At 39.9% G+C, this 27,946-nt stretch overlaps 1 protein-coding gene across 3 annotated transcripts in view; it reads right to left on the reverse strand.

Moving 5' to 3' along the window:
• Dnai4 (dynein axonemal intermediate chain 4) overlaps positions 1 to 27,946 on the reverse strand; it is a 56,078-nt gene that overhangs the window by 19,938 nt on the left and 8,194 nt on the right. For 2 of the 3 annotated variants that reach the window (XM_055628717.1, XM_055628718.1), the window contains exons 3-10: positions 24,091 to 24,275; positions 22,211 to 22,323; positions 18,211 to 18,367; positions 16,283 to 16,422; positions 14,231 to 14,363; positions 9,873 to 10,063; positions 2,082 to 2,308; positions 238 to 324 (exon numbers count right to left, since the gene is read on the reverse strand). In XM_055628717.1, the coding sequence (XP_055484692.1) occupies positions 238 to 324; positions 2,082 to 2,308; positions 9,873 to 10,063; positions 14,231 to 14,363; positions 16,283 to 16,422; positions 18,211 to 18,367; positions 22,211 to 22,323; positions 24,091 to 24,275 (1,233 nt within the window). Of the gene's footprint in view, positions 1 to 237; positions 325 to 2,081; positions 2,309 to 9,872; positions 10,068 to 14,230; positions 14,364 to 16,282; positions 16,423 to 18,210; positions 18,368 to 22,210; positions 22,324 to 24,090; positions 24,276 to 27,946 lie in introns of all 3 variants that reach the window. The other variant, XM_055628716.1, reaches the window with a different exon arrangement.

The raw sequence follows: 27,946 nt of genomic DNA on the forward strand, positions 1-27,946 counted from the left end.
ACACACACACACACACACACACACACACACACACACACACACACACAAAGTGCATGCACACCTGCATACGTGTGTACTTGCACTTATGAACACACATAAGAAAGAAAAGAAAGTGAAAGGTCTTGACTGATAAAAACGGTCTGGACTTTACTGAATTATTACACACAAGTATACAGTGAACAAAAACCCTGTCAACATTTAACTTAATAAAAAGATTCTTGTTTGTCTTTGGGTTACCATGGGGTTCTTTATTGACCAGCAGCAAGCCATTCCTTTTTTTTGCTCTCTAAATCCAAAGTTCCCATAGCCAACAGCCAGAAGGTCCTAAAAACCAAAAGAAGACACTTCAAAGAATGGCAGGAAATTGTAGCAAATGCATAAAGGTACCTGTTAATGAACTACTATTAAAAGTGCTGGAAAGACAGGGGGCTAGGGCTGGGGCTGCAGCTCGGAGGTAGAGTGCATCTTAGTATCTGCAAGGCTCTGAGTTCAAACTACACCAAGTTTGTTGCAGGAACACACTCACTCCTGAAATGCTATTTGGAATTGCTCCTTGTGAAATAACTTCTGAAGCATTTTGTAAAGCCCAAGAGAACATCAGCTTCGTTACTCTATAAATACCCCCCTTTAAAAATAAACAAACCAGTGACCGGAGCAGCGGTTCTCAACCTTCCTGATGCTGTCACCTCTAATCCAGTCCATCACATTGTGGTGACCCCCAACCATGAAGTTATTTTGTTACTACCTCATGACTGTAATTTTGCTACTGTTATGAATTGTAACATAAATAGCTGTGTTTTCTGATGGTGGTGGTGGTGGGGGGAGCAGTCACAACCCACAGGTTGAGAACCACTGCCCTAGCTTATCTGCTTCAAGATGACTTTGGGAATTTTCCTGTCAGATGTCTGCTTCTCAGTTCTGGCTGCTTCATCTCCTGTTTGGGTGAGGTTGGAGAAATTACTTACTCTCTTGTGCCTCTAATTTCCTATCGACACAGTGGAGGATCTGACTAATACAGTTGTGTTAGCACAAGGCTAGAGAGATGGATTTGCACTTTATGAGCATGTACTGTTCTTCCGGAGGACCTGAGTTCTGTTCCTAGGACCCACATTGTGCTCACAAACACCTCTAACTTCAGTTCCCTTTGGCTGCCTAGGACATTGCACTCATGCGCGTACATTCACACACAAAAACATACTCATAATTTAAAAGAATAGACATGAAATATTTAAAAAATTTTGAACAGTTCCAGATGCATATGAACTGATGCCTATGCATTTAATAATATTAATATAACATCATTACTAAGGAAGCTCACAAATGTTTTACACATTGGCATGATCACTGTGTCAAGCATGCCCTCCCAAATATGATTGCCTGAAGAAGAATTCACATATGTGAGTTTTGGTTAAAATAAACCAACCATACACTGCTTTCTAGAATACATCTCCAACACAAACTTAGTGGCTACCACATGCCAAGCACACTCTTAAAATCAAGAGTGTAAAATTTTACGTGTAAGGAGAAAAGTAACTATTTGCATTATCTACTTTTTCAAATATAAAGGTTTAAAGGTTCAGCGACCCTTTAAAGCTAGGTGTTATATAGCCAGGCAAAACCTTTGGCCCAAGTCTGAATAAAAACAAAGAAGCAAACAAACAAAAAAAACCCCCTTCCTTTTAGAATTTGCCAGTAAGGACTAGCAAAATGGCTCAGTGAGTAAAAGCATTTGCTGCCCATGCCTGATGACCTGAGTTCAACGTCTGGGACTCACAAAAAGCCAGATGTGATGGTTCATATTTTTAATTCCAGAGGTGGACAGAGGAGAATCATGTGGAAATTCACTGGCCAGCTAGCCTGGAGAACACAGAGCAGCAGAAATGAGAACCCCTGCTTCAGTGAGTTTAAAGTGGAGGACTGACACCTGATAGGTGTCTTCTGGACGGACACACACACACACACACACACACACACACACACACACACACCATACATATATGCACAAAATAATAAGTGGACATTTACAAAAGAGTTGTAATTTAGATGCTAGAATGGGTTTGCTACAGCGCTTGGTGACTTACTGGATTTGCTTTGTTCCAGGAAAGGCTGCTCACATTGAGGCCTTTAGTTAAGTCACAGGAGAACGACCAGAGCCGTTCCAAATTGGCTGGTATTGTTGACTGTTCTGTATTTATCTGTAGTTCTTTTTCTCCTTCTCCTTCTTCTTCTTCCTCCTTCTTAATCTCACTCTCTGTTGTCACCGACTTTTCCTCCTTCGAAACATCTTCAGACCCCCCAGGTTGCTGTTCTAGAGTTAAATCAAACAGAGTTATCATTGCCCTCTCTGAACCTACAGGACAGTGCCTGCCAAAGACCCCAAACAGCAGCTGTCTGTCACTGACACTCCCATTACATACCATGAGAGCTACTGGATTACGCAGCGAGTGACAGGGTACCTGAGTGCTAACCCAAGCCTACCAAAATCTGACAAAGGACTTGCTGATCACTCAGGGCATGGGCCAGAGTAACACATTAAAATGCTGTTACTTTAAAATTACAAAACAGTCTTTGTGTCTGTTTTTTATTGGGATGGGGCCAACAACTTTACCCTAGAACATATATAGCTCAAGTTTGGGGAGATGGCTTAGCAGGTAAGGGTTCTTGTTCTGTAAGCATAATGACCTAAATTTGAATCTCCAGAACACACACACACACACACACACACACACACACACACACACACACACCTGCACATCACATGCTCATCATCCCAGTATGGTAGGGCAGAAACACACACATCCTAAAAGCTCACTGGCCAACCAGCCTAGCCCAAAACAGAGAAACTTCTGATTCAGTCTCAAGGCAGTAACAGAGAAACACAGAGGACACCCGATTTCCTGTTGTTCTGGCCTCTTTATGAATGTATATGGGCATAGGTAACCACATACTCACATGCATGCACTGACCACACATAACACACACACACACAAAGAGAGACAGAGAGACAGAGACAGAGACATGGAGACAGAGAGAAAGAGAAACTATCTCAATTTATCTCATACCCATGGACTCCTTAAAATTTAACTGAGGCAGAATTCTGGGGGTTTTTACTCCATATTTAATTCCTACCCTCTGATATGAAAACACCTTTCCAGTTGTTCACATATTGCTGCCCGGGTCCAGTCAACATCCATGAAACAGACCAACCTGATGTCTTTTTGAAGGCCCCTCAGTTGTGATGGTAGGGCTGTAGAACCACTAAAAATAAATGTGTGTGGTTTTCTCGTTTCTCACAAACAAGCTACATGTGTTTATTCACATGTTATGAGGATTCTTGTATTGATTAGGGTTCTCTAGAGGAATTTCTTTTTTTTAGAGTGGCTTACAGGCTATGGTCCAGCTAGTCCAACAATAGCTGTCTACCAACAGAAAGTCCTAAGAATCCAGTAACTGTTTAGTCCACAAGGCTGTATGTCTCAGCTAGTCTTCAGTATTTGCCAGAATCCCAAAGCAGTAGGCTCTATTACCAGTGAAGGGATGGACTTGCCAGTGAGAGCGAGAACAAACAAGCAAAGAACAAAGCATTCTTCCTCCATGTCCATTATACAGGCTCCCGGCAGAAGGTGTTCCCACTTTTAAATGATTTAATTAAGAAAAATCTGTCACAGATGTACCCAGTTGCTTGGGTTTTAATTCACTCCAGATGTGCTCAACCTCACAAACAAGAATAATCATCACAATGGTTAACCTTTATCAACACTTTGTCTAAAATATTAAAATCACGTAGGGGACAGCTGTTGGTTTGTCTACACGGGCATTTCATGGGATGTTTAACTTAGGTTCATCCTGAACATGGTTGGCAATATCCCATGGGCCCATTGGCCCAAAGAAACAAAGCGAAATGAGAAGAGCGTTCTTCACCTCTCTGCTTCCTACATAAGGAGTACCAGCTGCTGCTGCCATGAACGGTAACACACTGTATTTAAAATCTGCTTTATTTGGGGTTCCTTAAAGCTTCTACCTTCCAAGCCCCAACCCTAGGTAGGAGAGAGAAGGTTACTGGGAGAGGGGATGCAAACCCCTTTATTTCTCCCATCTGTTTAGGGTCGATGAGTTCTCTTATGGCTCTGTGCCAGTCTCCATCAACAGCATACACAGCAAGCAGTCTCCTCCACGCTGCTGCACTGAAATGTTTTCTCCAACCCACCACACTGTTTATCTCTTGTCTCTCCAAACTGCTATGTGCCACATGCCACCGCCGGACACCGAACTATCTCTTTCTTGGGCTCTCATATAAATATCCTCAGAGCCCTAGACCATGCCCCTCTCCATGACACATGAGGCAGGCTGTTACCAGCTGTCAAAGGCCATGCCCAGCATGAGACATTTATCAGCTGTGGACAACCTAAAGCCCAAACTAAAATCCCACACTTGGGATTAAAACAAAAACAAAAACAAAAGTGTTTACATGACCTGAGTTTTTAACGAAACAAAACCTTCCATTGCAAAGAACTCTGCCATGTCTTCCCTGCCATGATGGACAGGACCCTCTTAAACTGTGAGCCAAAAATTAAACCCTTTCTTCCTTACATTGCTTTGTCAGGTATTTTGCCATGGCAACAAGAAAAATAACTAATCCTGTTATAAAGCTATAGCCAGAACAGCCACTGCCATTTAAATCACTACTTGGCCAGGTTTATAATAAGTCACAGCCTTGCTCCAAGAGCCATTTTCTTTGTACATAAGCCAAGTGTATGAGCTGAATGAGGGATGCGCTGGCAGCCAACCTGCCTGCTTATTTAAAGTCCTTGACAGTAATGCTAATCTGTATCCCAGGAGGAATGTGTTGTTGCCTTTGGTTCGTTGTCACTATCATCCACAATGTATAAGAGCATTCACTCCTGTGTGGTATAGTCTGTGGGTTTTGAGAAAAGTGACTGACAATGTATTCCCCATTACAGTATTGTTCACAATAGTCTCATTGTCCTGAAAGCTCATGCTCAGGCTTTTTATCCCTTCATGTACCCTCCATGGCAATCATCTCTCTTCCCAGAGTTGGAATCACAGCCTGTGCCATTTTCACACTGGGCTTGTTTGCAAAGCTTGAAGGCTTCCTCCATATCTACCCATAGGTTGATCGCTCAACAGTGAACAATTGTCTATACCTCAGTCTGTCCTTTTGCCTAGTAATGAAATTTTTGTTTACTCTTAAATCTGAGGAATTTTTTAAAGTTCCCATAAACATGGTGTATAGGGCTTTCGATGAGTGTCCATGTATGTTTTCTGCTCATCTGAGTATCTACCAGGTGTAACCAGTAGGCTGTAGGTTTGTAACTGTCAAGCTGTCTTCCAGAGTGGATATACCACTATGCATTCCCACTGGTCACAACGGAGCTCTTGTCACCCATCTTTACCAGCATCTGGCATTACCATGTCTTTGGGATCTGGACATTCTAACAGGCATGTTGATTTCATTTCATGATTCCATGGTGATATGTCACATATCATTTGATGTGTGGATACCATCCTTGATGAGATCTCTCTTCATGTCTTTTATTGACTTTGAGACATGACTTTGCTATGACAGGCCAGGCGGGTTTTTAACTCATTTTTGTTTGTTTGTTTTTTGCTTGTTGTTTAAATTTGTTTTTATATATTTTATTTTTATGTTTATGGGTGTTTTGCCACATGTGTGTTTGGGCACCACATGTGTGCTTGGGGACACTGGAAGCCAGAAGAAGGCATCAGATCTGGACTGGAGTTACAGACAGTTGTGAGCTACCATGTGGGTGCTGGGGATCAAATCAAACCTGGTCCCTTTGGAAAAGCAGCCAGGGCTCTTACCTGCTGAGCCATCTCTCCAGCCTCAGACTTTTGAATTCTTGATGCTCCTGCCCTAGCCTGTAGAGTGCTGGGACACACGTGCACCGCATCAAACATCTTCTCACTTTAAAGTCATGGGTATGGGGTTTTGGTGGTTTGTTGCTGTTGTTTTTGACTGGGTCCCACAGAGCCCAGCCTAGCCTTGAACTTCTGATCCTCTCACCTATACCTGGAGAGTGCTGAAATTATATTATAGGTATATGGCTCACCGCCTCGATGACCAGCAAGTTGTTCTCTTGTTGGCAAGTCTTAAGACATCTTTGTACATCTAGCTAGCAATTATTTCTCAGATATGTCTTCTGTGAATATTTTTTCTAGTGATTTTTCTTTTTATTCTCTCTGTAGTATCTTTGCTAAGGAAGTCTAGCTCATCAATTATGTTTTGATACATTGCATTTGGTGAGTTTTACTTTAACACACAGGGGTATTGTTTCAGCTGTTATATTTGAGGGATTTTGCGTTTTATATTGGCGTCTATAATCTTTTTCAGTTATTTTTTTATGGATCCTGAGGTCTGTGACTAGATGTACTTTTGTATGTTCTAGCTTTGATTGCTGAAAACACTGTCTTTTTGTTGTTGTTGCCAAAGATCAGTTGACTCTTTAGATAGGTCTGTATCTGAGATGTCTAGATTACTAATCCATCTATTATCTTCTCATCCACTATCTTAACTGCTGTGGCTTAATATTCAGTTGTAAAATCTCACTTCTTTGTTCTGAAAACTTTGTTCTGCTCCTTCACTGATATATTGAATGCTCTGGGTTTCATGGGTATTAAAATGCCTTGACCTCTCTCCTTAGCAGTCCCGTTCCCGTGTGTCTCCTTTATCCCTTTGACGTCACTGATACTCAGTAGTTATGATCGCACACTCTCTTCCTTTCACTCAATTCAAACACATTATTCCTCCTTAAAATTATTCCTTTGTATCTACCAAGTACTTAACACATAACACCATCAGGTTCAGGGAAATGTCTCAGAGCGTAAAGACACTTGCCACCAAGCCAGAAAACTAAGTGTGACTCCCTAGACCACTGTAGGAGAGATCTGACCCCATATGCTGCCCCCCGGCTTTTGCGAGCGTGCCTTGCACCCCCTCAGCATGTCACGTCATGTACACATACACACGTACACCGTGTGCAAATATCTTAGGAGAAGTAAATTTTAGTATATGCAAAAGACCTAGTCAAGCACTCAATGAAAAGTATACAGAAACCACAATGAACAATATTAAACAATATTAAGAAGATTGCCATCTCCCCCCTGCGACTCTGGGTGTGTGGGCCAATGAGTTTAATTAAAGTTATTTGCATGGGCAAGGCATTGTTTATGGGAGCATGGCCAACTTACCAGTGGCTATGTCAATGAAGGTAATGCCTCTACCCTTAGGAACTACTAATGGCCTATAGAAACTCATGACAAAGTGGGAGCTCATGATTCCTCCCTCCTTGTAACAGGCAACTGCTACTTGGGAGGAGGAAAGTGATCAATAGGTGTAGGATAAGAGATGATAATGGAGGTAAAAATATGATAAAATATATTATATACATTTACAAACTACAATAAACCCGTTGTGTATAATATACAACATTTAAAAAAAAACAGCATTGCCAGTATCAGGTATTAACATTTGGAGTAACCAGGGTAATTATGTACTGCTTACAGGAATGTGAGACAGTAAACTCTTTGCAAAAATATTTTACAGTTCCTAAAATGAAGCTGAACACACACCTACCCAATAACCAACTACTAGCCATTTTCACAAAAGAAACTGAAATCAGTCTGCCAAAAGACTTAATCAGAAACCTCAAACTGAACACAATGCAGACCCTTCAGCAGGTGAGTAGAGAAATTACGGTATTTCCATGCACTAGTGCACTTTACTGAGAAAGAAATTAACTATCTATTCACACATCAATCTAGCTCAACCTCAACATCAGGAATGTTACATGAAAGACTCTAGGCACAAGTTTATTTTAATTTTTTATTATTGCATATATTTTTCTACCACGTGTGTCCTTAGGACTCAAACTCAGGTTATTGGGATTGATGGCAAGTGCCTTTGCCTGAGTCATCTCACTGGCTCAAAAAATAATATTTATTATGTGAATATACCTATGTAATATACAATAACTGGGGAAGTTAACTTGTAGTTACAGATAAGGTCAACTTCTGCCTAAGGGTTGGATAATGTTCCCATGCAACGCAACTAGCACAAGTTAATCTTTATGGTTCAAGAGCATATTTTCTATGTCGATCAGGGTTATTAGTTATGTAACTTTCTTAATTTTCCAAATATGTTAAAAACACAGTTTAAATATAGACATGCCACTTTCTGCAAATCTTGCCTCATTGAAGTTTTTGTTTTGTTATTTTAATTAGTAAACAAATAACAGTTTAGGTTTGTAACTGTCAATATTCATAATACTTTAGACTGCAACTATGTAACTCTTTAGATACTGCCTGGACCAGTATACATGATACAAATTTTAAAATAGCAGCCTAAAATGAAGGAGGAACACAGTTTTAAAATATCCTAGGCGAGGGGTTTATAACTATTTGTCACATATCTCGTTTTGTAATCTAAAAAAAACTTTTTTTAGGTAACCACATAGAAGATTAACTTTGATTTGAAGATCAAGGAGAGTTCATAAAAAAATCGGGACTACAACAGGAAAAGATAACACCAGAACAGGAGTGGACTGCCAAACAGATTTCAGTGGTTTCTAATTGCAAAGCACCTCAAAACAATACAATGACAGTCTCTGGCCAGACTGAAGATATATGAAATAACACACTCTGAGACATGTAGTTTACCCAAAGCAATGGGAAGCTCTGAACATTTAGAGCATTCAATGTCCATAAGGACTTTAGGATAAATCTGCAAGATAGGATAAGATAGTGGAAAGAAAACTTGGAATCAAACAACTCACTATGTAGCCTATAGAGGCTTCACTCTATTCATGTGCTGAAAGGCTGAATTAATCTCCAACAAAACAAAACAACAACAAAAATACTCAGAAAAAAAAAATAGCTCAGAGGCAGAACATGTACAGTGTCCTGGGTTCAAGCCTTTGAAAGTCAGAAAACTGAAAATAAATTTGTAACTAGCTTGTGGAGTTCCCGTTCCCTCCAGCTCTTACTATTTCCCACTTCTTACATAAAATTCCATTCTGCACAGGTGTAGCCCATGGCAGTTCAGTGTCCAAGTGGGTTACATAGTAATGGGAAGAGGGACTGCCTCTGACATAATCTGATTGGCCTGCTCGTTGATCACTTCCCCCTGAGGGGGGAGCAGCCTTAGCAGGCCACAGTAGAGGACAATGCAGCCACTTTTGATGAGAACTGATAGACTAAGATCAGAAAGAAGGAGAGGAGGACCTCCCCTATCAGTGGACTTGGGGAGTGGCATGCATGCAGAAAGGGGAGGGAGGGTGGGATCGGCAGGGGAGGAGGGAGGGGCTTATGGGGGGATACAAAATGAATAAAGTGTAATTAATAAAAAATAAATAAAAGATTTAAAAAAAATAAAAATAAAAAATAAAAAATAAAAAATTTGTAACTAGCAAGAATAAAATATTCTGTGACCACATTACAGGGGGTTTGTAGCAGTGAGAATGGGAGGAGTGAGTGTCATTAATATTAGGGACTGGGCTAAAGAGCCATTATCTGAAGAGTCAATGACAGTGCAAAGGGAGGCCATACAACAAGAAACACTATAAAAAGCAAGTGCCTAACTTAGTGTGGGAACAAGAAGAAAATAAGGACACAGATGTTCTTTTATGAGGGACAAACCTTGTGGATTCCCTAGTCTAGACTCTAGTGCTACTCATGTGCTTTATAGGTAGTTAATAAGTGGTTAAAAATACATAGACACATGCTTTAATAAGTGATAACTAGTGTGAAAATGACATTTAGAAATATTCAATAGTGCAATCCAACTTTTTTCAATTACTAGAATTTGTCTATACATGATTAATCTTTAAAAATACCTTTTAAAACACGGAGTTGACGATAGGCAGCAAGCTTTGGCTGAAATATGTTTTCCATTAAAACTCTTTCCATGTAAAATAAGCCTTGTTGAAGCCTGTCCAATTTTAATATCATCTCTGACTGGTCTTCTTCATCATCATGAACTTTAGCCAGAATCACATTTTCTATATCCATTAGGGAACTACTTTCACTATCTGTAAACGTAAAAGTTTTAAATTATATTTCATAATTTCTGTCTCCAATTTCTACCACCTTCAATAGCATTTATTGAAAATTCCATGCACAACAAAACACAATGCAAACATATAACTCATGGAACTCTCATCCATCAAGAAATACATTTCTGAGGATAAGCAGTAATAATCTTGAGATAACATATTCTGTTAATTTATCAGAAGATACAATTTAGGGGACCGGGGAGATGGCTCAGTTGGTAAAATCCTTGCCTTGCAAACATTCAGACCTGAGTTCAGTCCCCAGAACCTCTGTAAAAAGCTGGGTGTCGTAGCTGTAATCTCAGCGCTGGAGAGACAGAGACAGACAGATTCCTGGGACTCAGTGGACAGCCAGACTAACCTAGTGGGTAAGCCCCAGGGCCTGGTGAGAGACTGGGCCTCAAAAAACAAGATGGACAGTGTCTGAGAAGGAATGATATCAGAGGTCATCTCTGCTGAGAAGGAATGATATCAGAGGTCATCTCTGACTACACACATTCATGTCCTCCTTAAACATTTGTGTACACAGAGCAAAAAAAAAAAAAATCCACTACTATTAGGTAAATTATTAAGACAAGAAATGTATCTCTTACAGTTCCAAAGGCTGGAACTATCAAAGACAAGAAACTGCAGCTGCTGAGTGCCTTATGGTTTGTCCACTACACAATGGAAGGCATCACATGGCTGGAAATGGGAAGCATGGAAGCTCAGATGCATTTTCTTATAAAAGCAGTAATCTGAAATGGGGGCCCCATTCTCACGATGCCATCTGACTCACTACTTCCCCAAAGCACACTTGTAGATACCATGAACATATAAATTTCTGGATTCAGTTTCCAATAGGTGAGTTTTGGAAGGCACATTCAAATTACAGCCATAATTCTTTGTACTTTACTATTCACATCGAAATAAAAGGATTATCAATCTTCACACAAAGGTCTGACTTGACTATTGAGTGTGAGAAAGAGTTCTGTATTTATTCTGCATTAGTTTTGTGGCTACCTTAAAAAAAAAAACTACATGACTTAAACAATGCAATTTGATTATCCTGAAGTTTTGTTTATTAAAGAATGTTATTTTTGTCATTGAACTAAAAACAAGTTTATGAGACAATACTGTTTTTTTAGAGGCTCTTGATAAATTTGTTTTCCTGGCTTCTCTATCTTTTCAAGAGTGACCGTTGCCAGGTGGTGGCGGTGGCATATGCCTTTAATCCCAGCACTTGGGAGGCAGAGGCAGGCAGAGCTCTGTGAGTTCAAGGCCAGCTACCTCTGGTTGACAGTCATAAGATAATGACTCCCACTCCCCAATATATGCTCTATCAAAGCCTAGCAAAATAAAAGCTTCACATCTAGATTTCAACTGAAAGCCACTCCTGGTACCAAGAGCAAAGGAAATCTCAAATAAAAAAGGCAATAATCAGTAGATACAAACACCAAGATAAGACAGTAGAATTATCTAATAATGAATTTATAGAGGTCAGTATAAAAATACTTTGTTAGTGTTTATGAACATCCTTAGAACAAATAAAAAAACATTATCAAAGGAACAGAACATTTAAATGAAAAAAAAGAACTTACAAAATTGAAATGCTCAAAATTTAAATTTTTAATTAATGAGTTAAATAAAAAAATAGAAAGGAAAAAAAAGAGTATCAGTGTACTCAAGGAAAAAAATAAGAAACAACCTGGGTGGTTTTTTGTTTGTTTGTTTGTTTGGTTGAGACAGGGTCTCTCTATGCAACCCTGGCTGTCTTCAAACTCATTATATAGACCAGCCTGGCCTTGAACTCACAAGAGATCTGACTGCCTTTGCCTGGGTGCTGGGATTAAAGGTGTGCACCACCACCCCTGGCTCACAAAAACAAAACAATGACAAACTAACTTAAAAAAAAAATGAGCAGAGAGATGGCTCGGTGGTGAAGTGTGTACTCTGCTCTTAATAGAAGACCAAATTTAATTCTAGCTCCCACAGCTGGCAGCTCATAACTGCCTGTGGCTCCATGTTGAGGGGGTTCTGACATCTTCTGTCCTCCCCCAGCACTGTATTCATCTCATAGCCCGCACTGCCACACATATGCACAATTCCAAATAAAAATAAAATTTTGAAACCAAGGAGGATATACTGCGAATAAAAATAATAAAGATCCTCAGAGGCCTGTGAGATTATGATGCTCAGGTGGTTAGCACCTCACAAGAGAAAGAAACTGTCACTGGAAAAAGTGATGGAAAACAATAGTTGAAAATACACAGAACTTAGCAAAGAACAGAAACAGACTAAAGAAAGTGAATGAGCCTTGAAGAGGAAATCTAAAGACAACCACCAGAGACTTACTATATATATATATAGTACTGAAAACAGAAGACTGAAAAAAAAACATATATATATATATATATATATATATATATATACATATGTATCTGTATATATATCCAGGAAGCTAAAAAGAAATATTGAAAGCAGTAAAAGGGGAAAAGGAATTTATAGAAGAAAATTATTTGAGTATCAACACACTCTTCATTAAGAGACAGGAGATCTTAGAAGAATTTCCATATGTTCTGACTGCTGAAGGAAAAGAACTGTTTACCCAGAATTCTGTAGTGAAAATATTCCATAGAAATTAGGAGAAAAACGAAGGCTCAGGAATGTGCTTGCTGAGCAGGCATGTGCCCTTGAGCTCAATGTAGAAAGGCTGGGTCTAGGCGGGGCCTGGTGGTTCTCACCTTGAATCCCTGCACTCGGGAGACAGAGGCAGGAGCATCTCTGAGGCCAGCCTCATCTAGGTAGTAAGTTCCAGGCCAGCCAGGGTTACACAGTAAGACCTTGCCTAAAGCAAGCAGCAGCAGCTCATGGGACAGATGAGTCCCTGGGGGTTACTGGCAAGCCAGTCTAGCCAAATTGTGTTCAAGGTCTCAAAAAAAACCAAAACAGATAGAACCTAAAGAATGCTACCTTCAGTTGTCCTATGACGTATACATAGGAATATTTACATGTACTCCTGAGCACACATGGTACACACATACACAAAGAAAAGTAAAGCGTGTAAAGCAAGTGTGCTTTATTTCTTCTAATATTTATGATGGAAGGGTTACATTATCTTATCAAGTTCTAAGTATCTAAATGTCCTTGATTGCTAGGCGAGATATGCAATCATTATAAATAGCAGGGGATGTGCTAGGCATGGTAGCCCATGCTCATAGTCCCGGGACTCAGGAGGCGGAGACAGGAAGATAACAGCAAGTTTCAGGCCAGCCTAGTATTCCTCACAAATTCAAGGCAAGCCAGGCTATATAACAAAATCTTGCCTCAAAAACCCCAAACCACCATCAAATGGGAAAGCTGAAAGACACAATGAGAGGTAAGCTTTACTTGAAATGGTAACATGTTGACCTCAGTGTGCTTTGCTAAGTTCTGTGTATAGAATGCAATGTAGACAAGTAATTAATGGAATATACAAAGATAAACTGAAGAACAGATACACACATACCCAAGTTAAAAGGTAATTAAAACGGAAGCAAGCAGGTAGTAAAAACAAACAAACAAAAGAAACAAACCAAGAAAATAATGGAAGACTTAATGTTCTAAATAATACAAATTTAAAGGCAGCTAGCCTGGAGCGCCGAGCAGCAAGTAATAACAACTCTGCCTCAAAAGATGGAAGGTAAGGGCCCACACCCAAGTTTGTCCTCTGACCTCCATTCACACATAAACCTGCACACTCACACAACACACAAACACACACACATACATATCCATGAAAAAATAATTTAGAAAGAGAGAGAAAGCAAAGATGCACTAGAGAACAATTCAAAAACAAGGCCCAATGTAGGGGTAAAAGCGTTCACGCCCAGCACTGAGTCTGAGTGGGAGGGTCTCTGTGAATTGAGGTCAGACTGGTGCACATTGAGTTCCAGGCTGTCTCAGAAGGCAACAAACTCCTGGCAGGTATCCAAGAACAAACAAACAAACACTTTCACACTCAGAATCCAGGACATTTTGAACATTAATAGAATCCCCGAGTAAAGCTGTACTTTTCATGTTCTGTGAATAAGAAAACTCTGTAACTGCTGCAGAAGGATGTAAAATGGGAAGACATCCTTCACACCCTGGAATGAATGTAGCCTCACTTTTGCCCATGAGACTTTCCTTGTTGTTTGGAGTCCTGGTGTTTAGCAAGTAAATTTCCTTTACTTGAAAATGCAGATGATTTTGCTGATAGCAGAACTTCTGCAGCATTGAAAGAATCATATAAATCCCAGGCAGTGGCCATTACGCCTAAACAGATAGAAAATGCAAAAGGACATTAAAGCAAACTCTAAGACTATAGCTTTGTACATAACTGGTCACAGAAAAGTCTAATCTTATTTTCTATTAGAAACATGCACTGCCAGGAAAATAACAAGGAAATATTTCATGAGGATGTCCCAAGAGAACCTGAGTTGCCTCAATATGAGTATATAGAAATGCCTTCCTGAATTAGGGACAATCCCAGACTACCCTCACTCTAGCTCTGACCTTCTCACCAGGCTGGGGAAGAATCATCTCATCAGCCTGTCACTGCAGGGCCATCATGTGATATAAACTTGGACGACATCCAGACCATGTTTTTGCTAGTGAGTAATACACAGCATCTTACATTTTACAGATCTGCTGTGGGAAATGTCTCATTCCTTTTTACTTAGTAAAGTTCCCTACACGACTATTTCAGTAAAAACACTGTGCCTTCTGGGACAATGACATTGTCAAAAACCTTAGTTAAATTTATTCAAATCATCGAATACAGTAATGGTGACCAAATATAAACTGGAATTGTCACTGATCTTCAAATAGTTTCAAAAGCCACTGCTGACTCTGCTAAACTCTCAGTTAAAGAATGATGTAATGTGTTTGTTTTGTTTTTAAGAATGGTGTTTTTAATAAAGAATTGTTCCCTTAAAAATAGAAATGGAATCTGGGCCTAGTAAACGTTGTCAGTTCCCTAGTCAGCCATACAATATAAAACCAAGGTCTTTAGCAAAAAGGAGGAGGAGGAAAAGGAAAAAGGGGGAAGGAGGAGGAGGGGGGAAAGGAGAAAGATGCAGAGGAAAGTGGAAAGGAAGAGGAAGGAGAGGAGGAGAAGAAGAGAGAGCAGGAGGGGCAGAGAGGGAGGAGGAGAAAAGAAGGGGAAGAGGGGGAAGGACAGTAGAAGGTGGAGGAGGTATTCTGTGGTATCTAATGGTTGTTTTCAATGAATAATAATATTAAATTTCACAATAAAATAGATAATAACTTACCTTAGTAGCTTTTACAAAGTTGTACACAGAATAAACTTAATATATTTTGACAAACTGAAAACGATATAGTTTTTGAACATTGAGTTATCTATATTTTTCTACCATTTAAGTTAAAATTTATTAAGTTTAGCATAGGACTATACTGTTAAATGGTTACTAATAATTGATACTGACAACAAATTTTAGTTTGAGCCATCATCAAGACACATGAATGCTCTTTTACCAAAGAAACAATGGCTACACTTCTTTGTAACTATAGGTTTGTATATTTTAATACTTAGAAAGAAACTAGCTCCTGACTATGTTCAGTCATAACTGCAATCAAGATTATATATGATCTTCTGTTAGTTATTCCTTTGCCTTTGCCCACACACCACGGGCTTTGGCTCATGCAGTATCCTCGGGGATGCTAATTTGTAAACACTGAGAGGCAGTAAGTGCAGTGCTAAAGAACACGGGGTCTAAGGCAAAAACAACTTCGGTTACTTCACTATGTCTGTTTACTCATCTATGAAATGGAGAGTAATCATCAAACCCACTTTATAGAGTTGTGATGAGCATGATGCCAGTTACTATAGGTAGGATGTAAAGACTGTATGGCATATACAATATGTCCATTGTGCTAGTAAACTATATCATAAAATAATTTTCTGTAAATTTTATAAATAATTGAAGAGTACAGAGTTCCGATAGAGGATGAATACAAAACAGACTGAACAGTTATGTTACTCAAACACTCTATAGCATTATTTCTTGTTAACTTGTCAAATTCTGAAGGTTATAAATTATATTAACTAGTATTGAGAACTGGACAAACCAATTTCCATTTTTTATTCATATAGTTTACCGTGTTGATTGACAGACTCAAGGGGCATATATATTAAAATACAACAGTTTATCAACAAGAATAAAACAAATTACCTTTTTCCTCCATTATGATTTTGTCACACTGAACTTCTTTGTTCTTTGGTGCTCCATTAAATGTTTGCATCATTCTTTCTACATACAAGTCATTGCCTAATCTATTTTTACAAAGAACTTCATAATTTTTATTTTTCTCTCTGGAAGAAACAAAAAGTAACTAATTAATAAAATTATTGTTAACATTTCTACATTTACATGCTGTCCTCAAAGTGCTTTCATTAATGAAGAGTGTAGCAAATGTGAAGTTAGCACTAAAAACTCCTTAGGAAAAGATTTCGTTATGTTACCACGAAAGGACTGTTTTATGCTGTGCCTCCCAATGTTCATACTACTTTCAGTGTTCACCAATAATGCGCTAACATTCTCTTTGGGGAATTTATGAATTTTAATGGGGACAGCTAAAGCTACAAATTCTTTCAGAGGATGACTTTTGCAGCATTGTATACATGCTATTTTCATAACTGGTTAGTTCTAAGTCTTGTTTGTTTGTTTTGTTTTGTTTTGTTTTGTTTTTCAAGACAGGGTTTCTCTGTGTAGCCTTGGCTGTCCTGTACTCACTTTGTAAACCAGACTGGCCTTGAACTCACAGAGATCTGCCTGCCTCTACCTCCCCAAGTTCAGGGATTACAAGCATGAGCCACCACAGCAGACTAGTTCTAAGTATTTTAAAATTCACATCTTAGTTTTGTTAATCTAGAAAATATTTTCTAACCTCCCAGTGTATATGTGAATGTCTTAGTTGGAACTTATTAATTTTTCATTTCAGTATAGTCAAAGAATTTAGTGAAATTCTACTTTGAAATATTAATTTAAAATTATTATACCTCCCTTTCATTATGAAGTAATCTTTCCCTGAAAATTCTGTCTTCTGAAGGTTCTGTATTTTTTCCCCTATATTTTCCTCTACTTAAAAAAAAAAAATCTTCTTTTGGGGTGTAGAAATTACTCTGTGTGTAAAAGTATTTGCTGTTCTTCCAGAGGGCCCCAAGTTTGGCTTCCAGCATCCATATTAGGAACCTAAGAACCACATGTAACTCCAGCTCCAGGAAATGTGTTTGCTTTTTGACAACTGCATAAAGTTCTTATCCAAATGTGTCAGCCTGAGCTTCTTAATGTTAATGTTTTAACTGTCTTATTTGCTGAAACACTTCACAACTATTTTGTATTTTGTATCCAATTATGTCATATCTCTAACATCCTCAGAGCCTGAATTTAATTGACCTGGTATATTTTTATCAAATTCAATCTGAGGGGATCTTTTTTAAGACATTTATTTATTATTATTGGATGTGTGTCAGTTACTTAAACATATGTGTGGTGTGTGCACATCCATGTGGGGGCGCCTTACGTGGAGGCCAGAGGAGAATGTCGGGTGTTCTGTTCTAAGTCTTTTAATCCTTGAAATAAGGCCTCACTGAACCTTGAGAGGGTTGGGCAGCCAGCACATGCCAATAAACCTCCTGTCTCCGTTTCTTATGTGGGCACTTGGCATTCTAACTCAGGTTCCTGTGTTTTGGATATGTGCATATATTGTTTTTTATTAAACCACAGGAAGGAACATATCCTCTACCTCAAACATTTATTTTTTTTGGTGAGGCCATTTCGTGACACACCTCAGCTATGGTCACACTTCTGTGACAGGACACTCACACTTGGTCTTGCCCACTTGACTTTGTACCTGCTGACTACTGCCCTTGCTTCTTCAGAGGTTCACGTGATTACACAGGCTGTGCCCACAATAAGGGCTTTTCCTATAGAAAAAAATGTCCTGTGATATACACATTGTCCATGTAAGATCACAGGGTACGTATGTAATACCAAGGGCACATTTCTAGAAATCTCCAAGGGCTCTTCAAAAGAACAAGAGCCCTTAATTCAGAATCCAAGTTACACAGAAATGACACAGACAACTGAACCATACATACACTATTTTCTCAGCATCTTCAGATTCTACTGAGAACATGACTGTTGGCAGGTCAAAAATTCTCAGTGTTCCCGTCTCAGTGAGAATGATTTCTATATTCTTCTCCAGATCTTCCTTTGTTATAGCTAGTTCAGGTGTGGTCCTCAAAACTCGTACATCTAAAATACATGCCATAACAAGGTCATCCTGGAGCTGCCGATGTGCACGCTTCCTAGTCAGTAAGACATAAGGACGACTCACACACAGTTAGTGTCTGTTTATCCTCCGAGAGAGCAACTGGGGTAGTCCACCACAGTCTGCTCTACTGCTACCAGTATCAGACCCACACCTCCGGCCACAGCCCCGAGGGCAATCCTGTTGCTATGATCCTGTCATGTTGCTAGGGATTGTCAGGTAGCTGCTGGTGCTGCTGAGAAGGAATATGGGACATAGGCATTTTAAAAGGCATGTGGCCCTCTGAGGCCTCAGCAACCTCACTGGTTATTTTATTTTGATTTATAATCCACCTCTATCAACTTCACCAGGAGATAGAGGACTCTTCAGCACATCTAGTTAAATGTAAAATGCCCTCAATTTTTACACAAATAAATAATAATGTCGAAAAAGATTGGTCAACATTTTTAGAATATTGTGAGAGGTCCAGTACCCTGGGAGAATTTTGCTGAGGTTAGAATTTCAGGATTGAGGGAGTTTGGAATGGGTTACAGGTAAGAAACCACCATGAGGTAGCTTGTAGGTCAGGGTGCAATAGGTTTGGGGTTTTGAAGTAGGACCTCACTATGTAGCCCTGACTGGACTCAAACTTGCAACCCTTCTGTCTCCACCTGCAGTTCTCTGGCATTGCAGGCATGCATTTATCTGGGCTTCAGTGTAGTTTTCTTTTAAAAAGGGAAGTTAGTAGAGTTGCATAAGACTGTAATGGGTAAAGAATGAGCTGCTTTAGAACAGCAAAGCAAGAATATAACACTTCCCAGAGACAAAGATTTGGTGTCTTCTTAATGCTCAGGACACCGAAAACAGCATCCTAAAAATCGAAAACAAGACAACAAAAAAAGTACAAGTACCTTTTAAGAAACACAACCAACATCTGGAATGGTAATAGATAGTAACACATACTCATCTGTGTACATAAAATGGTAATGAATGTATTTTTAAGAAACTATGGAAATGTTTGTGCTACAATTCTAAATGAAGAACAGCCCAGAACAAGTTCCTCATTGTAGCTACAATGACATAAAGGTGAGGATAAAGGAAGTGTTTAATTACTAGTCCTTCTTAATGATTGATTCCTAAAAAAAAAAAAAAAAAAAAATACTGTTTGTGCAATAAATTTTAAAATAAAGACACTACTTTAAAGAAGTAAATCTGGCTAAGATGGGATAAGAAAAAAGAAGTAAATGAATTGTCCACATGAATGGTTTTGAGGTACTTCTAGTTCAAATTTCCTGCTGCACAGGTGAAGAAAATAAGCATCAGGCGTGAGCTGTCTAAAGCTCCATAAGAACATGGGTAATTTTGAGACTGAAACAAACAAAAACAAACAAACAAACAGGCTCTTGTTACTCTGACCACTCTTTTAGACCATCAGAGGTTGGTTAAGGATTCAGTTATATATAAAGTAGCACTGTAGCACAGCCATTGTTCTAAAAATGCGTTATATGAGATGCTGCACACACATAGAACCTAATAGGATGCCACTTCTGGATCAGAGTTGGGAAAAGTAAGTCTTGATGGCAGAGGAACACTACCCTAGACAAAGTCACAGAGCAGCAATCAGCTCGGGTTTATCACTGAATGTTCCCAGAATCTGATACATATTAAGAAATTACTTCCAGTAGCACTGTGTGCCCATGGAATCTATTTCACCTGTTACGATCAGATCACTAGCTCTACACTGGAGCCCACACCTGGATCTCTACCTAGAAACCTATCAATGCAATGTTTGCTTCCAGTGGTAGAGGAAGCACGTCATTCCCCCCCCCCCCCCCCCCCCCGGTGTTCTTCAAGAGGCCTCCAGCTGGATTCAGCCATCACAACTCCCTCTTGGGTCTTCACACAGGAAGCCCCTGGAGAGGAATAGGAAAGGCTTTGTGGTGGTCAACAACAGCTAATGAATGGGAGGGTCAAGAGTCAAACAACTTTGGGGCTCCAATAGCACTTTAACTCATAATATGGCATTTTGGTTCTAATATATCTGGTTTTTTTTTTTCAATTAATTCGGAAATGGGCAGGGAAAATATGAATTATCTGGTCACATTAAGAGACTTCAGTAAAGAACAATCAGTGAAGCCTTCCTTAAGTTGCTGTTTAGTACAATGGGTCCCATGCAATTACAATCGGACCGAGTTACCAAAGAGCGCTTCTCTCTCCTCACAAATGCATTATGCGCTAACCACAGGTACTTTGAGTTCATGTAAAAGTACCTGTTACTCGTTATTCTCCGTGCCGAGCAAATGTCAACCGGCATTGGTTTCTGTTTGGTTCTGAAAAGCATATGCACCCAGAAGGCTTGTGAAAGATTTTAAGGTAGGGTACAATAGATTATTCGCTTTAGAATGGCTCAAGGTGTGGAAAATTTGTCAGAATGTTAGCACTTGTAAACATCCTGAACTAAGCGGTCCCTGCTGTAAACACTCCTCTGCAGGAGGTGTGCCTACTGCAACTCATGGACAGTGACACTTTGCCACCTAATGCCATCGCTTATCCCAGTCTGCTTTATGTTTAATGTTACTTAGAAACACGGAATTTATTCCCACAATATCAGCCATAACGCCACATCTGATCATCCTGTTCCTTAGGTTTTCCTAGACGGTGGCAGTTTCCTGTTTTAGAATACAGAGCTCGTGGGACTCAGGTTGCCGGAGGAAGTGGAGGAATAAAGTCCCATCTCATGGTACCATTAAGGCTCTTCACATGACTTATCACAGACATTATCACCACTCAGCGGAGACTGATTTCTGTTTTGTACACTGCAGTCTGGAGAAAGGCTCAATGCAAACCTACATTTAAAAGCATAGGAAACCTACACCTTGAGGGACAAGTACCTACGTTAAGTATTTAGAATTCTTCTCTACGGGAGTCTACTCTGCATTTTATCACATATCTAAGTCTGGGTTTATGGATGCTGTTAATGAGCTTTAACCCAGCACTATACCTTTTTGTTGTTGAAGTTGTGGACCTTTGGTTAATGGGAACACAAATGGCTGCTGTGTCCCAAGGCCCAGAAGTCAGTTATTTCTCTAAAAGGTCCTAGTTCCTTTTATTGCATGAGAAACTAAGAATGAAGCTTTCAGTTAGTTTACAAACAGACCCTTATTTATTTAGAGAGCATGATTATTTCTATGGCAACTGTAGTTAGAAAAAAAAAAAAAGGATGACAGGCTGGAGAGATGCTCAGTGGTTAAGAATACTTGCAGACAAACCAAGGTTCTGTTCCTGGTACCAGCATGAAGACTAATGATAATCTGTACCTCTGTACATCAGGTTCCAGACAACCTGATGTTCTTTCCTGGCCTCTGTAGGCACTGCACACACGTGCAGGAAAACCACCCACATACATAAAATAGGACATAAAAAGAAGGATAATGATTTCTAAGTGTTAATTTGTATCCCTATATCCAAGTAAAGTGGGAGCTTCTCTTTAGGTAATGGGGGGGGAGAGAGAGAGAGAGAGAAGGAGGGAGGGAGGGAGGGAGGGAAGAAAGAGGGAGGGAGAAGGAAAGAGACAGGGACAGAAGGGGAGGTGTTTTTAAAAAAAACTGAACACTCAGGGCCTTCCATGTAGGCAAATGTTTCACCACTGAGATATATTCTTAGCTCCTTCTTTTTATCAGCTCTCAAGCACAATTAATAAATTAATCTTAGAATAGTATATAAACTGTAACAAAATAATCTAGGTTTTGCAATCTTGACAATTTCATTTCGGACAGTCTAGAGTTAAATAATTGAAAATGCAGTAAAACTGTAAGATTAAAATTAAAAAAAAAAAAGGATTTTATTACCTGTAAAACTAGCCAATTTGTCCCTTTTGTAAGATGGTTCTTCAAGGTCCTCTGCCATTGATTCAGTTGTTGATACACTTGACTTAGACACTGAACTGCTCCCTAGGACTGACCTTTAAAAGTTATTAATATTCCTCATTTGTTTAATGTCCTTATGAGAAACTATAAAGTTTCTTAATAATTTAACATAGCATGTCTCTGACATGAACTCAGTGGTTGGCTCCTTGACCACTCCCCCTGAGGGGGGGAGCAGCCTCGCCAGACCACAGAGGAGGACATTGCAGCCAGTCCTGATGAGACCTGATAAGCTGGGGTCAGATGGAAGGGGAGAAGGACCTCCCCTATCACTGGACTTGGAGAGTGGCATGGGAGGAGATGAGGGAGGAAGGGTGGGATTGGGAGGGAATGAGGGATGGGGCTACAGCTGGGATACAAAGTGAATAAAATGTAATTAATGTAAAAAATAAAAATTTAATTGAAAAAATAATTTAACATAATGAAACTGTTAAATTATGTTAACAGGTGAAAAAACCAAATATGCTACAATCATGTAAGCAACATAAACAAAAAATAACTTTTAAATCTTCAGTTGATTTTTTAATGTTATTTAAAAATATAAAATCCACGCCCAGAAGCCATCAACGTATTCCCAATGCATATCTGGACAAATATCTAAAATATAGCTCCCCTCAGACTCCTTTTTCATTATCACTTCTAATCATTTTTTTGTTGGCTGTTTCATTGCCTTGGTCGTAGGAGCTTTCTTCGGGCCTCAGCCAAGAATACTCTTCCCTTTGTTTCTCATCTGTTTTCTGCCCATTTTTCCACAACTCATCTCCCAAAGTTCAAGTTTACGAAAGTCCCCTGGAAAGCTAACTTAAGACATAGTGACACTGACTGCGGCCTCCTCCAAAACGAAACCTTTCTTCAATGAGGGCAAAGCCCATGAGACTCAGGAGGTAAAAACAAGGTGATGCCTGGGAACATGGTAACTTGGAAGAGTCTCAAAGGCCCCTCCCCAGCTTAACAGGAGTAAACAAGCTCTGGGGAGGGGACCCCCCCCCCCCCAGCAGATAAGCTCTGGAGGGAAGACATTCTGAGACTTTGGAGCTAACTGTTTGTACGGGGAACTTCAGAGGTGTGGCTCGTGGTCACTGTGTGTGGCTCATGGTCCCATGCCGGGGTCTGCTTTTCTGTGGTGCAGATGCTTTTATGAGTCATTCCTGTTCCTGTACACAGCCATTCTTTCACTCCTGTTAGTAACATCATTCCCTTCCTGGGGTGAGTAGCTGTGTACCTTATCTCCCCTGGAAAAGCTTTCACCCAGCATGCATCCTCACACTTGGGAAATAAACACAAGAATTCAAAAGGAAAATTTCAAACAAATGGTCATCACAATCACTCTGTAACATTTTCTCACACTTGTGATTTTGGTTGCTCACCAAGTTGTCAGTCTGATTGGAAGATCCATTATTTCTCACCTGGCATTCCCCACATTTCATGTGTGGATGGAATGTGGGCTCTAGAGCACTGTATGACTGCACTGTATTTTAAACAACAGCAATAAAACCCCCAAAGAAGCTGGGGGGGGGGGACAGCGGATTACTAATTGGAATTTGCAACCAAATGTGATATTAGTCCATTCTTTTGGTTCCTTGGGAAAATCTTCAGTAAAATCTACACACTTGCAACACTGTTACGGAATTTGTGGAAACTATTCAGTCAAGCTCTGAACATAAATATAACTGAAATGTAAGTCTAGGACACCAGGACTGGTAGCAATGTCAGAAAACTGGGAACATACACATTCTGGGTGTATGCGATGAGAAATGGAAGGACAACACAAATAAAATCGAAAGAACTAGGGCCATATACTTCACCTTGTGAGCTGCCCAAACATACTGGGGTTTACTGTATTCTGATACAGGCTATAGGAAGAAATAAAATCCGATCCAAACGATCCATCTTCTGACGTCAGAAGTTTACTTGGCTTTGCTGCTCCAAGATGAGGATCTGGATGGTAGAGAGGCCGGGGGGTAACATCAACTCCTCTTGCATCAAACACCTGGAGAAAATGGTCATTTAAAGTGAAAAACTACATAGGGTGAGATTTCTAACTCCTAGAAAGCAAAAATACATACAGCAGAAAAATACTAAGTATCATGTTCTTAGGACAAAATAAACATAAAAACTTGAGTAACTCCAAATTTTACACTTGAATTTTAACTAGGTTTCTGTAGCCAGGTATGGTGGTTTAACATGGATGTTTAACATTAAAAATTTGTTAACTCATGTACCTGTATATAAGTACGAAATACAGAGGAGATATGATCTAAAAATGTTAGCTCATTTTTGTCACTGTTTGAACATCATACAGTACACGTACAGAAAGGAACCTAGATGGAATAGCCAATCACTTGATATGGCCTCTTGATACAACCAAAGAGAGAAGATGCATGTAGAAACCGCAGCCATGACAGCAAACTTTTAAATTAATTATTGTTTTGTTTTTGTTTGGTTATTGTTTTTCAAGAAAGCTTCTTTATGTAGCTCTGGCTGTCTGGAACTTGTTCTATAGACTAGGCTGGCCTTGAACTCAAGGATCAACTGTTTCTGCCTCCTGAGTACTAGGATTAAAGGCTCATGCCTGGCTTAAAAAAAAAAAAACTTTTTAAAAAAATTATTTATTAGTTTATTCACTTTGAATCCCAACTGTAGCCCTCTCCCTCATCCTCTTCCACTCTCCCTCCCTCTTCTCCACCCATGCCCCTCCCCCAGTCAACTGATAGGGGAGGTCCTCCTCCCCTTCCATCTGATTCTAGTCTATCAGGTCTCAATCAGGACTGTCTGCATTGTCTTCCTCTGTGACTTGGTAAGGTTGCACCCCCTTCAGGGGGAGGTGCTCAAAGAGCAGGCCACTAAGTTCATGTCAGAAGTCTCTGTTTCCACCACTTAAACACTGAGCTGCAATGGGATACACCTGTGCAGGGGTTCTAGGTTATCTCCACGTACAGTCCTTGGTTGGAGTCTCAGCAAAGACCCTGTGTCCAGATTTTTCTTTTCTCACCTTGTGGAGCTCCTGTCTCCTCCAGGTCTTTCTATCTCCCCCTTCTTTCATAAGATTCCCTGCACTCTGCCCAAAGCTTGTCTATGGGTCTCAAGAAGGATGACTCTGGGTAAGATGATCAATCCTCATTCAGAAAGGCAAACTGGATGGACATTGGAAGAGGGAAAAAACAGGGAACAGGACAGGAGCCTACCACAGAGGGACTCTGAAAGACTCTACCCTGCAGGGTATCAAAGCAGAGGCTGAGACTCATAGTCAAAAACTTTTTTTATAGTAAAGTTTTAAAAAGTAATACTACATTCTAATGATAAAACACACAGAAGTCAGAAAGATAGAATACTTTATTCATATTATTAATATTTTGGCCCATATAGTATTATAAGCATAAGTTTAAAATATTTTCAACACAGTAACAAGTGGAGCTTGCTAAAAGCCAGAGGGACCCAAGAACCTCAGCTTAGCACAGCTGTGCCAGCAATTCACTCCACATGTACTGTGGTAATCTGAATGAGAATGGCCCCCATAGGCCTGTTTAAATGCATGGTCCCCAGCTGGTGGAACTGCTGGGAAGGATCAGGAGGTGTGTTCTTGTTGGAGCAGGTGTGTCACTGGATGTAGGCAATGAGGTTTCAAAAGACTCTTATGATTCTTAGTGCTGGCTCTCTGCCTCATGGTTGTGGATCAAGAGGGAAATTATGAAATTTGTAGACAAATGGTGGGAACTAAAAAAGATCATCCTAAGTGAGCTATCCCAAAAGCAGAAAGACACACATGGTATATATTCACTTATAAGTGAATATTAGACATATAGTATAAGATAATCATACTAAAATCTGTACACCTAAAGAAGCTAATCAAAAAGGAGGACCCTGGGTAACATGCCCAATCTTCATTCAGAAAGGCAAACAGGATAGACATCTGAAGAAGGTGAAAACAAGGAACATGACAGGAGCTACCACAGAGGGTCTGTGAAAGACTCTACTTTGCAGGGCATTAAAGCAGATGCTGAGACTCATAGCAAACTTTGGGCAGAGTGCAGGAAATCTTATGAAAGAAGGGGGAGATAGAAAGACCTGGAAGGGTCTGGAGCTCCACAAGGAGAGCAACAGAACCAAAAAATCTGGGCCCAGGGGTCTTTTCTGAGACTGATGCTCCAACCAAGGACCATGAATGGAGAAAACCTAGAACCCCTGCACAGATGTAGCCCATGGCAGCTCAGTCTCCAAATGGGCTCACTAGTAAGGGGAAAAGGAGCTGTCTCGGACATGAACTCAGTGGCTGACTCTTTGATCACCTTCCTTGAGCGGGGAGCAGCCTTACCAGGCCACAGAGGAAGACAATGCAGACAGTCCTGATAAGACCTGATAGGCTAGGGTCAGATGGAAAGGGAGAAGGTCCTCCAATATTAGTGGACTGGGGAAGGGGCACGGTAGGAGATGAGGGAGGGAGGCAGAGCAGGATGGGAGGGGACGAGGGTGGAGCTACCACTGGGATACAAAGTAAATAAATTGTAATAAATAAAAAATTATATATACATAAGATGTGAGCTCTAATCTGTTCCTTTACTCTGCCACCATCAACTCCAACTCTCTGAAGCCATAAGCCCAAATAAAAGTTGGGGTTTTTTTGTTATTTGTTTTTTGTTGTTGTTAAGTTGCCTTGGTCATGTTGTTTTATCAAAGCAAGGGGAAAGTGATTAATCCTAGCACAAGAGCAGTGGGTGACTTCATTACCGGACTCTCACCAACTGATGGGTATTCTCCCCCCAAATAAACAAAAATGTACTATTCTTTGAAATGATGAATAAGATTGTCAAATCCTTAGCTAAAGTAACCAAAAGAAAGAGAGGGAGAAAACCCAAATAAAAATAGAGATGAAAGAGGGAACAATTATAACAGATAGCAATGAAATTCAAAACATCATGTTTTATCTTAAAATATATTGTACTGAATTGGACAATCTGAAAGAAATGGATGAATTTGTAGCTGCATACAGCTTACGAACATTAAACAAGAGGCAAGCAACAAACTAAACAGATCAATGAACACTAGTGAGATTGGAACAGTAATTAAAATTTCCCAACTTAAAAAAGAAATCTGTGCAGTTCCACACACCCACCTCCATTTCTTAGCCTGGGTGGTTTTCCTGATAATTAGTTTGTGATTCTTTGCATAAGCTGGATACTAACCCTCTGTTGGATGTATATTTGACAGATTCCCCCCTTTCTATAGCTGCCTCTTCACTTGCTTGACAATTTCCTTTCACAGGAGTCCATTTGTTTGGCCTCATTTCTTGAGTGGTTGTAACTCTATCCAGAACGTCCTAACCTCTGCCCGTATCTTCATCATTATCATCATCATCATCAATTAATTAAATTTATATCTTGGTCATATGCTCCCTCTTTCCTCCCAATCCCATCCTCCCTTTCTCCCACATCCCTTCTCCCCTATTTTTCAGAATGGAGGAGTCCCCTACCCAGACACCCCAGCTCATCTATTCACATGAGGACTGAGCTTGTCTTCCTCCCCTGTGACCTTGCAGGGAAGTCCTATCAGAGAGAAGTGATCAGAAAGTAGGCAACATAGTCTGTGTCAGAGATAACTCCCACTCCCCTAATTAGTGGGCCAGATGACATGAAGCCTGATATGCCCATCGGACTTATCTTCTTA

Source organism: Psammomys obesus, unplaced genomic scaffold (assembly GCF_907164565.1).
Source record: "Psammomys obesus unplaced genomic scaffold, mPsaObe1.curated_primary_1811, whole genome shotgun sequence".
NCBI classification, from domain to species: domain Eukaryota; kingdom Metazoa; phylum Chordata; class Mammalia; order Rodentia; family Muridae; genus Psammomys; species Psammomys obesus.